Source organism: Mus caroli, chromosome 6 (genome assembly GCF_900094665.2).
Source record: "Mus caroli chromosome 6, CAROLI_EIJ_v1.1, whole genome shotgun sequence".
In the NCBI taxonomy this organism is placed as follows: Eukaryota; Metazoa; Chordata; class Mammalia; order Rodentia; family Muridae; genus Mus; species Mus caroli.
The window spans coordinates 41,551,717-41,565,576 of record NC_034575.1 but is presented as its reverse complement, the minus strand read 5'-3'; the positions used below and the strand labels follow the sequence as shown (position 1 = coordinate 41,565,576).

The 13,860-nt window shown below is 41.5% G+C and overlaps 1 protein-coding gene across 2 annotated transcripts in view; it reads right to left on the bottom strand.

The window, feature by feature from the left end:
* The window catches only part of LOC110296266 (contactin associated protein like 2), a 265,695-nt gene that overhangs the window by 194,086 nt on the left and 57,749 nt on the right, over positions 1-13,860 (bottom strand). For both annotated transcript variants that reach the window (XM_021164874.2, XM_021164875.2), the window contains exon 4: positions 5,927-6,060. In XM_021164874.2, the coding sequence (XP_021020533.1) occupies positions 5,927-6,060 (134 nt within the window). The remainder of the gene's footprint in view (positions 1-5,926; positions 6,061-13,860) is intronic.

Below are 13,860 nucleotides of genomic sequence, written 5' to 3'. Positions count from 1 at the left end.
TACCCAAGGAGCTAAAGGGATCTGCAACCCTATAGGTGGAACAACATTATGAACTAACCAGTACCCCAGAGCTCTTGCCTCTAGCTGCATATGTATCAAAAGTTGGCCTAGTCGGCCATCACTGGAAAGAGAGGCCCATTGGACTTGCAAACTTTATATGCCTCAGTACAGTTGAATGCCAGGGCCAAAAAGTGGGAGTGGGTGGGTAGGGGAGTGGGGGTGAGTGTATTGGGGACTTTTTGGGTAGCATTGAAAATGTAAATGAGGAAAATACCTAATAAAAAAATTAATTCTAAAAAAAAAAATCCATCTATACCACTCTTGGGCACTTTCCCAAGGAATGCTTCAGTCTAACACAGGGACACGTGCTCAACTATTTTCATTGCTGAGATATATATATACATCTATCTATCTATCTATCTATCTATCTATCTATCTATCTATCTATCTATCTATCTATAGATATAATGCAGAAATTTGAAACAACCTAGATGTGTCCTAACAGAAGAATAGATAAAGAAAATGTGATCCATTTACACACTGGAGTATTACTCAGCTGATAAGAAAAATGACATGTGGAAAAAAAACAACCCCCCCAAAGAAAAAACAACAACAACAACAAAAAAGAAAAATGACATCATGATCTTTTTTGGCAAATAGATGGAACTAGAAAAAAAAATCCACCAGGCAGTGGTGGTGTATGCCTTTAATCCCAGCACTTGGGAGGCAGAGGCAGGTGGATTTCTGAGTTAGAGGCCAGCCTTATCTACAGAGTGAGTTCTAGGACAGCCAGGGCTATACAGAGAAACCTTATCTCAAACAAACAAACAAACCGAAAAACAGATCATCCCGAGGCAACCCAGATCCAGAAAGATAATAATGATGTGTATTCACTTTTATCTGGATATTAGCTACTAAATCAATGATAAGTCAGCTACAATCCATAGACCCATAGAAGTTAGGCATAGAGAAAGGGACTAGGGGAGATACACAGATCTCCCCAGGAGAGTAAAATAGAATAGATTTTAGGGGTTGACTGGAGCTGGGAGGGGCAAGAATAGGAGGATGGAAAGCGGAAGGGAAGATGGGACTGTGAGAGGGAATGAGGTGAGAGACAGCTAGAACTGAAGAGCGTTTGAGAGGTGGTATGGAAACCTAGAGCAAATATTTGCATGTGAGGTCTCCTAATGAAGTCTCCAAACAATGACTGTGATAGAACCCCTGACTGTTCATCTCTTGTCACCAAATAAAACTTCTAGTGCTGGACTGAATTTCATCCAATTGAGTTGTTGGCTAAAGGGGTCCCATGAAAATCATCAAATAACCCAGGCTGTTGCCAAGACAATAGGTTGTCCTCCATAAACTAATATTAAGACCTCGTAGCTGAACACAGCTCCTACAAAACTCATTGAACATGGAGAGGTAGAGTTGGTACCTAAATAAAATCTTCACCCCCATGTTTTAGTGTCTATGGCATGGAAAGGTACACTGCAGATTACCAAAAGTGGAAAGTAAACACCAACCCAAACACAAACCTTTGATCTATAGTCTTTCCTGCCTGAAAAATATGCTAGGGCAATGACAACACAAACTTTGTTGGAGTAACCAATTGATGCTCAATTTGACTTAAGGTCCATTCCATGACATAGGACCCATGCTAGATAGTGCTTGGGTATTCACCCAAGGTTAGATAGCTCAGAGACCTAGGATAAAAGCAAATGCTACTGGTCTAAAAAAATTATAACAATAAAATAACTCCTAATTATATTCTGCTATACTAATAGATCAGTGCCTTGTTCAGCCTTCATCAGAGATGCCTCTTCCTGCAGCAGGTGGGAACAAATACAGAGCCCTACAACAAGATGAGAGAGAGAGAGAGAGAGAGAGAGAGAGAGAGAGAGAGAGNGTCATGGATTCAGCTGCTCTAGGACAGTCTAGGATAAAGTGACTTGCAATCTTCAGCACTATGAGTAATCTAAAAGGAAATACAATTCAGTCTATCAAAGAGAGAGACAGAGAGAGAGAGAGAGAGAGAGAGAGAGAGAGAGAGAGAGAGAGAGAGCGCACTTGGATCATGCACAGCTCTAAATGGGATGTATCAATCAAATCCCTCCTTTCAGAGCTCAGGGAACCTTGCTGAAGAGGAGCTGGAAAGAGTGGTGGTGGGGGACACAGAGGGGACTGAGAACACCAGGAGAACAAAGCCCTCTAAAACAACAGAGCAAAGCTCATGTGAGCTAACAGAGACTGAAGCAGCATGCACAGGGCCTACACAGGTCTGCATATAAACTATAGCTCTGCATATATACTATAACTGTCAGTTTAGTACTTTTATGGGATTCCTGCATGTGTAAACGAGTGGGTCTCTGGTTCTTGTGCATTCTCAAGGGGGTCTTTTATTTTTTCTTGTCTTGTCCAACTTTGATATGATGGCTTTTATTTTATCTTATTAGATTTTATTATTTTACATTTTGTTATTTCCTAGAAGTTTATTTTTTTCTAGTGAGAGACATAAGGGAGTAGATCCAGATGGGAAAGGAGGTGTGGAGCAACTGGGAGAAGTAGAGGGAGGAGAAACTATATTCAGATAAAAAAGAAAAATAAAAATTATGAAAAGGAAGAGAAAGTTTAATTAGGTACCCATGAATACAGTGTCCATAAAACAGCATAAAACCATCTATTTCTTGGCTTTAAAAATTCTTGTCAGCAAGCACTTCTTGGCATCAGCTATCATGTGGGGGTTTGGTGTCTGCAGATGGGATGGATCCCTAGGTAAAACAGTCTCTGGATGGCCTTTCCTTCAGTTTCTGTTCCATTTTTTTGTCCCTGTCTTTCCTTTGGACAGGAACATTTCTGGGTTAACAACTTTGAGATGTGTAGGTGGCCCCATCCCTCAACTGGGGCCCATGCTGATCTACTGGAGGTGGTCTCTACAGGTTGTATCTCACAGCCAATCATTGGACTAAGCCTGGGGACCCCAGTAGAAGAGCTAAGGAGCTGAAGGGGATTGCAACGTCTTAAGAATAAGACTATCAACTAAGTGAACCACCCAGAGCTCCCAGGGACTAAACCACCGACCAAAGAGTGTACATGGAGGGAGCCAGGACTTCAGATACATATGTAGCAGAGGATGGCCTTATTTGACATCAATGGAAGGGGAGGGAGGCTTGATGCCCCAGTGCAGGAAGATGCTAGAGGGGTGAGGTGGGAGTGGGTGGATGGGTGGAGGAGCACCCTCATAGAGGCAAAGGGAATGGGGCAGAGGGGGGATGGTATGGGAGGGTTTGTGGATGGGGTAACCAGAAAGGGAGATTTCATTTGAAATGTAAATGAATAAAATGATTTTAAAAGTTCTTATTCCTCTCTCTGCTTCTGCTTCTTTATCAACATTATTACTATTACTATTACTATTATTGCGCATGTCCACACGTCCTTGTGAGTGTGTGGAGGTCATAGGACAATCCTCACGGGTAGGTTCCTTCCTTCCACCTTGGAATTGGGGATTTTTTTTTATTACATATTTTCCTCAATTACATTTCCAATGCTATCCCAAAAGTCCCCCATACCGCCCCCCACTTCCCTACCCTCCCATTCCCATTCTTTTGGCCCTGGCATTCCCCTGTATTGGGGCATATTAAGTTTGCAAGTCCAATGGGCCTCTCTTTCCAGTGATGGCCGACTAGGAATTGGGGATTGAACTCAGGTTCTCAAACTTGATGGCAAGTGCCTTACTTACCCTTTGAGCCAATCCCACCAGCCCTCTCCTGTCTTTTATAAACAAAAGCTTGGGTCCTGGTTAAAGGTAGGTTTGATCAGCTCAACTATTTGTAACAGATAAGGTGTGCTAGGTACTGTGTAAGGCCCAAGGATTCTGTCAGCCACTGTGAGATAACACTGCATACGCCACATCTGATAGATGGCCTAACAAGCTGGATCAGCGCGCTGTCATTTTCCTAGGGAGGATCACTTTTTGAAGTGCCCTCCAGCATTTATTGCTAAGGCTGTATGCCTCCTCCTCATCAAGTTATGAATCTGACATCCGTCAGTTCTCAGAGGAGACAGGCTTCTGCATTTTCTTTGCAACCTGACTTTCCTAGCAGCTGGCACAATCCAGTAAGGTCAGGAGCTGCTCAGGCCCCGCCAAGCACCACCCCACTGTCATTCTGCTTTGTGACACTGCGACCTCCTCCTGCTCTTTGTCCTGACAGGTATCTGCATGGAGCTCCATCTAGAGATTGCAGGGACAGCTCTCCTTTTTGATCATCAGGCTTGGTTCCCAGGGAGACTTCCTTATGTTATGTTTTATTCATGGTGTCTCCAAGGTGGCTGTTTTCATGGTAAAAGTCAGTGCTAAGGGAGGGAGCAGTAAATGAATCTGCAATAAAATTTGAGGGTAATGATAAAACCACCTGTTTGTCTTCTAAAAACCACGATCACAGCCTTAGAGTGTGAGGGAATGAGTGAATTTTTGGTTTTTAAAGGAAATATTTCCATAGAGGAGGAAAGAAAAACCAATATTGTTATCTAACTGTACTGGAGTCATGAAAAATGTAGGTCAGAGAGACCAGATCATCTGTTTCAGGGAAAGATGTCAAACTTTAGATACCATAGACCTGTGGGTTCTCAACCTGTGGGTCGTGAGCCCAGAAAAAAACATGTATTATGATTCATAACAGTATTAAGATTATGAAAAACAGTATCAAAAATTATGAAATAGCAGTGAATATAACTTTATGGTTGGAGGTCACCACAATATGAGGAACTGTATTACAGGGTCACAGCATTAGGAAGGTTGAGAACCACTGCCTTAGACTGTGGTCTGGAAAAATGATGGAATATATGAAAAGAGAATTGAAAGATGCTCGAAGGATAGGAAAAGAGGCAAGAGGTCATGAAGATTATAGAGTCAATATTTATTCTCCTTCTCCTTAAAAGATTTCTTCACCATAACTGCCATTGCCTTTCCTGAAGGAACGAGAGTTAACTGTCTTTGACTGTAGATCTGCAACTCTGGGTTCAACTAACATTAGGCCAGAAATATTTGAAAATAGCATTGTATCTGTCTTGAACATGTGCTTGACATTTTCCTGGTTTTATTCTTTCATATAGCATCGTTACTACTTACACAGAACTTATGCTGTATAAGGTGGGTAAGGGATACAGAGATGACTGTAAGTGTACAGGTAGGGGTATAGAGGTGCTATGTGAATTCTATGTCATCTCCTATAATGGACTTGAATATCTTTAGATGTACGTATCCATGAGGGGTTCTGGAACAAATTCTTCAGAATACCAAGTTTTAGCTATGTATATCTTTATACTTCATTAATTAAACATTTAAAGTGGAAAGTATACTATTAGTTGCCTATTCCACTTGTCCCAAAAGTCCCTAAAAGAATCATGGTGTTGACCTGAAGCTACTTGGGAGGCCAAGGTAGGAAAATCACAGGCTCAGGGCTAGCCAAGAGCACTTTATCTATTTAAGTGTGTGTGTGTGTGTGTGTGTGTGTGTGTGTGTGTGTGTGTGTATGTGTGTGATTATTCGCAGATGTCAGAAGAGGACATTAGGTCCCAAGGAATTAGAGTTACAGGTAATTCTGAACCCAATGTGGGTGCTGGGAACTGGACTCAGGTTTTCTGCCAGAGGAACAGGTGCTCTTAATCACTGAATCATCCTCTCAGCCCTTAGCCTGGGCAACTTAATGATATCCTGCCACAAATTAAAAAGTAAAAAGATGGCTAGGGATGCATCTCAGTGGCAGAGGGCTTGACTTAGCATATGCAAGGACCTAGATTTGATCCACATTTCTGTAAACAAACCCAGAACAAACCTTTCCCCCAAACCAATGGCCAAGGATTATTAGATAGAGAGACTATAACATTATGTTAATTTCGTGCTGTAACTTGTATGCACATATATCAATACCTTGAGAATTATGGTCCTCTCATGCCGGGTGATGTTGACACTGTGCGGCTGTCCATTGGCCATGTTCCTGTGGTCTACGTCAATATTGAATGGCTCTCTGGTTCCTCCCAGGTTATACCGGATCTGCAAGTTTCCTTTGGGAGCAAAAGAAAAGAGGCCCAGTGTATTTTTTTTTATTTTTTTGCTGGAAGTTTTTTTTCAATGTCACCTCACCCACTGCGGCAGTTTCAGCTTCACAATACCCTGTGCCCTCCATGCCCACAGGTACAGTTCCAGTCTTGAATTTGGACTCATTACCCAGAGGCCTCGGTTATTAGTATCAGGCTCATACATGTTCATAACTTGCCAGTGACAAACATCAGTGACTATTATCATCAAGTTGAAGCAGTGGATGGTATATATACTGTGAGTGGGGATGGTGTCTGGAAATGAAGAATAATGACAAATACCATATAGTACTGTGGAGACTCCTGAAAGCTCACAAAATGCTACATGAAATAAAAAATAAATCCGGAGTGCAGGGATTGTCTCACTCTAGCAGTCAAGTGTGGCATTTGGCATATAAAGGAATCATGAACCTTCAATATTAAAAATAAACATAATTTGTAAAAGATAAGTTGCATGGGATTTTGAGAGGCCCCACTGAGACCAAAGAGACAAAGTAATGAATTGTATTCAAGGTTCAGGATTAATAAAATGCAATTTAAGGACAAGACAGATGTCCCAGTTCCCCTGAGGCCTTACCAATGATAGTTCATTCTGCCTTTTCATCTTTCTTTTCTTTCTCACTTTCTCTCTTTCTCTCGTTCTTTATTGCACACTCACTCCTCATAGTACCACTTTTATTTCTTATTTATGATATTTAAATGACATAATTTTTTTTCATTTTACACTCAAATTGGTTTCATATGGTAAATAATATTTGACATCTCAAAGGTTGCAGATGTGTCCAGCAATTCCCAGCAAGAGTTTGATGAACACATCATCAGTGGATTCTTTGCTGATTCTCAGTCTCCTTTCAGAGGAAAGAACTGATGTTCTAGGTTTAAATTATAAGAGAAAACCACAGTAACCAAAACTATAAGGTAAACAAACAAACAAAAGAAATAAGGAACTAGAGACTGTTCCACTAGAGAACTATTTGACTGTTAAGAGTATATACTGTCTTTGTAGAGGACCTGAGTTTGGTTCCTGGTACTCACACTGGTTAGCTCATAACTAGCTACTACTCTAGCTCAGGGAATCTGATGCTCTTTCTAGACTCAGCAGGCATTGGACCCACACATGCCCATATACCTCCCCACATAATTAAAAATAAATCTTTATAAATGTTACCCAAAACTTCATTATCTAGAAAGAACTAACTGCTCTGGGCATCTTGGCAGCCTCTACTGCAGACATTTCTTGTGCACACATTTAACACATGTATATAAATGACTGTAATGATTTCAAGTGCCATCTTCCATATTTAGGCATTCCAGCATTACACATGCCATTTAGAATGTAACACCATGTTTCTGCAGTTGAAAGAAGCATTTGTGAGTATAATCAAGAATTAATTGCATTTCCTATTTTTGTTTTCTGAACAAAATTCATTAAGTCATTATTTTTGAATTTTTATCCTCACATCTTAATTTTTTTCTTTTTGCTATGGCATTCTTACCAAACACCCACAATGCTTTTCTTCCAAATGTGTCTACATTCACTAATTATTTTTTATCGCAGGAGCTATGTGGATTCTATCAGAGGAGACAGTCCACTTTCTGTGGCCAGTCCTTCCCCATTTATCACGGCACTTCATTTCCCCATCTTCTGACTATACTGAGGCTGCTGTCTCCAGGGTCCGAAAACCTCTGGAAGGGCATTTAACACAGATCTAAACCTTTATCTTGGACATGAGATCTACACCAGGCTTCCACCATCCACTGCTTGGGTTTCCTCAGTCATTTCTGGGTTCTTCACTGGCTCAGTCCTTTATCATCCTCTTTTCTGGAGCCATTCAGTCTTAGGCACTGTTTCAGCTGCAGGCACATCAGACTCCAAATCTGTAATTCAGCCAATCTTCAACTCAGTATTTCTGCTTGGATGTCTCTTTGGAACCCTGGACATGGCATTGGCCCTATACCTTATCATCATCTTATGCACTTTGGTGAATGGTCACTTTAGGCTTCCAGTTATTCTTGCCACTACCATAGCTCTTCCATTTCAATATTTCATGCACTGTGAGAAATTCTTGGCTTGATCTTCAAAGCAGACCCTGAATCTTACCACTTCTTATTTATTCCATTTCTGCCTACAAAACACTCTTTGCCTGGCTGGTTGTGACAGCCTCCACACTAAACTCTCCTGATCTTATCCCAGTCTTCTCTTGCACAAGTCTGCCCTTTGGCCCTCCTAATTCCACACAGAGGTTAGAGTGAACCTCGCTCATAATGCATTAATGAATTACTATGCCACTTAGGGTCATAACTCAGGTCCTCCCAGTAGCCCCAATGTCTTACACGGACTTCCACACTCACCTTTCTCTACCTTCTCACTTCTTTCCTTGTTCACTCCTCACCTGTATACATTGAGCTTGTCTTCTAGCTGCCACTCTAGAAGGCCAGAAAGTTCTGGTCTCAGGACTTTTACACTCAGGGCTCTTCTGATAGAATGTTCTATCCGTAGTTACAGCATAGCTGACCCCACCGTCCTTCAGCCATTTTATCCTGGGCCATATTCCTAAGGATTGTTCCTGTGACTTCTGCATAAATGGGGAAACTTCCCACACGTTTTCCTTGTCTAGGCTCTTCCATTTCTGCCTTATATTCCATTCCCATAACAGTTCTCACATATGGCACACTCTGAATTCCATTTCATTTCTTTGCCTGTCTTGGATTTCAGTGAGAGAGCTTCAAGAGAGCAAGGATATTCATTTCTGCTTCTTGAGACTATAAATACTCTTTAAGACACAGCCCAGTTGGTAGGTAAATATATTTGTGAATGCTTTCCTTGCTCTTATGCTTTCCTCCCAATATTTTCTTTGCAAGCCAGAAAGATATTTCTAAAAACACTTTATTGATTATCTCATTGCTTCATTTTAATATCCTTCAATGCCTTTCAGATGTTCACAGGATGAAGGCTTATATTCCTAACGTCGTTGTGGAGCCTTGTCCTCTGGGAGCTATGCTTGCTGCTTCATTGCAAATCATGACACTTGATCTCTTATATCTAAGCTACCTTGGATTCTCTAGAACGTTCTATTCGCTACCTACCTCTGCTCCCTCTGGCCAAGCTGTCCCCTCCAATTAGTGTTTTCCTGATAATTTATAGAATTCTATTTGTATTTAAGGAGATGATTAGTCAGGTTCTTAATAACTAATGCACAAAAATCAAGTTGTCTTGGCGTGTGTGTGTGTGTGTGTGTTTGTATGTGCATGTGCCTGTGTCTGTGTGCATTTGCACATGTGTGCCTTAGCATGTAAAAGACAGAAGTTGACCCTAAATGGCTTCCTTATTTGCTTTCCACTTTAATTTTTGAGTCAGAGTCTCTCACTGAGTCTGGAGGTCACTTACTTGGCTGGTCTGGCTGGCTAGCGAGCCCCAGGGATCCTCTTGCGTCTCTCCCTGGCTTTAGGATTACATAACATCCAGTTTAGGTATTAGATAGCTTAGATAAGCAGCTGTATCTACTTATTCATTCTTCATTTATTCATTTCTTTGTAACAAATATACATAGTGTCTGGACAAAGCACAGATTTCTTAAGGCCTCAAAGTGAGCTGTCTATCTGACTATAGGTGTGGAGTGGAGTTCCAATACTGACAACTGTCCCAGATCCCTAGCATGGGTCAAGTGCTATGTGCAGATCTGGGGACACAGAGACCTGTGAAAGAAAGGCAACTCCCTCTGCAGGCTGGAGGTCAGGGGAGCTGATAATAATGCAAAACCTCGGCACAGTTCCCCTACTGCTCACCGACGGCCTATTTGTTTGCCACCTCTATTAAGTTATTTTCATCTTTTTCTTCTTTCTTTTATGGATTCTTTGGGCTTTGTAAATATGATTTAAATTCTAGTAAGTGCTTCACATAATGTTAACAGAAATTATCTGCTCTGAGAAAAAGGGATGAGCTGAAATTTAAATGTATAGGTAGTGACTATCTATAAACAATTATGGCAACATTCAAGTAATAATATTTAAATGATGCATTTATTCCTTTCAAAGAAGAGCAGAAGAGGTCCTCTAAGTGATGGTAGGAAGAATGTTAATATTTACCCATTAAAGTAAAATATTATTCAAATAGTGAGACACTTCCTTTTCTTATCTCATGTTCATCTCCCAAGTGAATTAAAGCCATTATAAGGAATTGCTCTTTTATTGGCTGCAGCAAATCACATGCTTAACAGATTTACTATCTCCTGAACATCACCATTACCATCAGCAAACACTTACAGGGAACCTATTGTAGGCAGGAGATATAGTGCTGGGAGTTTTGCATCTTTCTGGAGAGATGCCATATTTCTAACAGAGACAGATAATATTACATTGTGTGTCAAACAACAAATGAAACTTAAAATAAGTGTAATTGGAGTTTGAAGCCAGAAGTCATCAGAAGAAGGTGAGGGTTGGTCAGGGCTATATGACAGAAGGCACCTACTGTGTGCACTATAGAGGAAAGGAAGCAGGATCAGGTCAGGGAGTGTTTTGAGCATAAGAGCTGAGCACAGATGTCCCCAGAGTCTTATTAAGCATGAGTTTATTGACACTGCCAGCAATGCAGAGACATAGATTGAACTGGTAGGCTGGCTAGAGTATTTACTAACCCTTATGTAGTGCTTTGAATGAGAATGGCCCCATAATAGGTCATTCATAGGTTTGAGTTCTTGGTCCCAGGTCATGGTATTGTTTGGGAAAGATTGGAAGGTGTGGGCTTTGTTGGTGGAGGTGTGTTAGGGGCAGAAGGAGGGAGTGCTTCAAATTTCATTCACAGCGTATTTTTGCTCTGCTTCCTGTTTTTGGACTGGGATATGAGCTGTCGTCAGCCCCTGCACCAGCACCCAGCCTGCCTGTGGCCATGATCCCTGCCGTGATGGTGATGGGCTCCTTTCCCCCTGGCACTGTAAGACTCAAATAAACCTTTTTCCTATAAGTTGCCTCCTTATAAGCTGTCATGGGGTTTTGTCACAGCAATAGAAAAGTAACTAAGACACCTTATCTTACATGAATATACTACATTGCTTTTCAACTTAACAGGTCACTCCTTTGCATATTAATCTATTGAGGGAGATGACATTTTTCAGATCAGGAAACAGAAGTATGAGTTACCTACAGACTCTCCCTAAGGCAGCAGCAAAAAGGAGAGTCAGAATTTGAATCTAGATAGGTCTTCCCCCAAAAGACTGATGGGTCTTGACACAAAGGTTGTGGGATGCATCTCTCATGTTTCATGGTTCGTGTGTGTGTGTGTGTGTGTGTGTGTGTGTGTGTGTGTTTGAGACCAATTGATGTTTAATAGGGATACAATATAGTTCCCTACTCAGCCTAATCTTTATAAGGGAAGACCAGCTGCCTTACCTAGGTGGGAAAGGCAGAAGGTACTGAAGCAGAGAAAAGGAAGAAATCTAAGCCTGACAGGGTGTTAGGGACATGACTTCAATAAATTCTTCTCAGTTATACAAGAAGTGAGACAGCTGGAGTCTCTGATGAGGGCAGTCTGTAAACACAACCCCATCATTTTCTCCATGCCATTCAGGTCTGTTTACCTTCTGTGGTGTCAATGTAAAAAATATCAGAAAGCCCGAGTTAGAAGAAGTTTGCTTTGGACTGCAGTAGTAGGAGCAAAGTCTATGGGTCATTATGAGGGTAAGTTCTATGGAACTCATTGCCTGGATGGCCCACAAGAACAGGAAAGATAGACAATGAGTTAGGGATGGGAACACAGCCTCTGAGAGGTAGTGGTAGCTATTAGAACAAGGAGAGTTCAGGGAAGCTGAAATAGTGAAATAGTGAAAGAGTCTTTGATATGTGAAGTCTGATAAAGCCAGGAAATTTAAGGCTTTTAAATTGTTTAGTCTTCAGCCTCCCCTGTACACTGGCATCCATAGACCTTACTGGTGATCTCTGACTCTGTCTCTGTCTCTCCCTTTCTCCATCTCCGTCTCCCTCTCTGTCTGCATCTCCCCTTTCCCCCACCCCCCACTGTGTGTGTCTCTATCTCTTCTCAATACTTCCTTTGAACATTCTTCTTTTTACTATAAATTTCAGCTAACAATGGTATTTGGAGATGTTGCATATAATGGTAGATGTGGTATTTGGAGAATGGAATGGCTACATTTCCCCCAACACTTTTAAGGATTGCTTACCAAAGAAAATGTCTTGTGTTCTTTTCCAAACACAACCAGGATATTTTGGGGATACCTGCAATAGAGAGCTCCCAGCCTGGATTCAGGCACCTACATCCAGAGAGCCCCACATACCCCTCACAAGCTGATTGTGCAAGACTATTAATCTTGATGCACCCAGCTTTGCCATCCAGAGGGAAGGATGAAAATGATGACTACCACAGAGTTGTGGGAGTCATCAGAATCAATTCCTCTAAAGCACTTAGGAGAGTGCTGTGCATAGGTAAGCACCATTATCTGGCAACCATTACTGTAGAATTGATTGACTGAAGCTCTTTCACAAGATAAATGCCCACACAAGAGCACCATGCATGTTGTGTGGACATAGGCAATGTGCATGGATATTACCATGTATACAGCTGGGCAGCAAATTTAGCAAGGAAGTAACAGAGGAGCAGACAGCACAGTGTCCACTAGTACATGCTCATCAGATTCTTGATACGCTCAAGGTGAAAGACTCCTCTTGTAAAATATGGCAAGCTACAGGCTGTCTGCCTATTAGGAGGCTGGTACACAAGGGAGAACAGGAATGGATTAAGAAACCCGCTGAGCCTGATTCAGGCCAGTAATTGCCTGAGCCCCTGAAGCATGGGGGTTGAGCACTCTTCTCTCTTGAGCTGTTGCTTTCTGATTTTACTTATTTATTTTTTACTAGAAAAGTGACACACACTCAAAGTGAGCATCTGACATGCACAGAATGGTGTCATTTGGGAAGAACGAGCCATGCATAAAAATCCCAGTCTACGTACTCACTGTTGCTCTTCTGGTTTATCCATGTCGGTTTCTAGAGCTGATACTATGCATTCAAGGCTGTATGCTTTTCCTGAGTGTAGCCTTATATTATATGAATTGCCCCTATGTCTTTAATGACTTTGCCTAAACACCATTTTAATGGGCACATGATGGTTCATAAAACAATGGCTCTCTCTCTCTCTCTTTTTTTTTGGTTTGGTTTGGTTTGGTTTTTCAAGACAGGGTTTCTCTGTATAGCCCTGGCTTTCCTGGAACTCACTCTGTAGACCAGGCTGGCCTCAAAATCAGAAATCCGCCTGCCTCTGCCTCCCGAGTGCTGGGATTAAAGGCGTGTGCCACCACTGCCCAGCTAAAATACATTTTTGTAAGATTTATTTATTTATTATATGTGTGTACACTGTAGCTGTCTTCAGATACTCCAGAAGAAGGCATCAGATTTTTGTTATGGATGGTTGTGAGCCACCATGTGGTTGCTGGGATTTGAACTCAGGACCTTTGGAAGAGCAGTCGGTGCTCTTAACCACTGAGCCATCTCACCAGCATGGCTCTCTTTTATACTACTTTACTAAAGTGAACCTTCTGGACTCTTTTCATTTATTTTTATAAACAGTACTACAATGAACATCTTCATGGTAAAGTTTCTGATTTGGGCTTTTATAAAATTAATAAATTATAAAAGGAAGGACGGGTGTGGTGGTGCATGCCTTTAATCCCAGCACTTGGGAGGCAGAGGCAGGCAGATTTCTGAGTTCGAGGCGAGCCTGGTCTACAGAGTGAGTTCCAGGACAGCTAGGACTACACA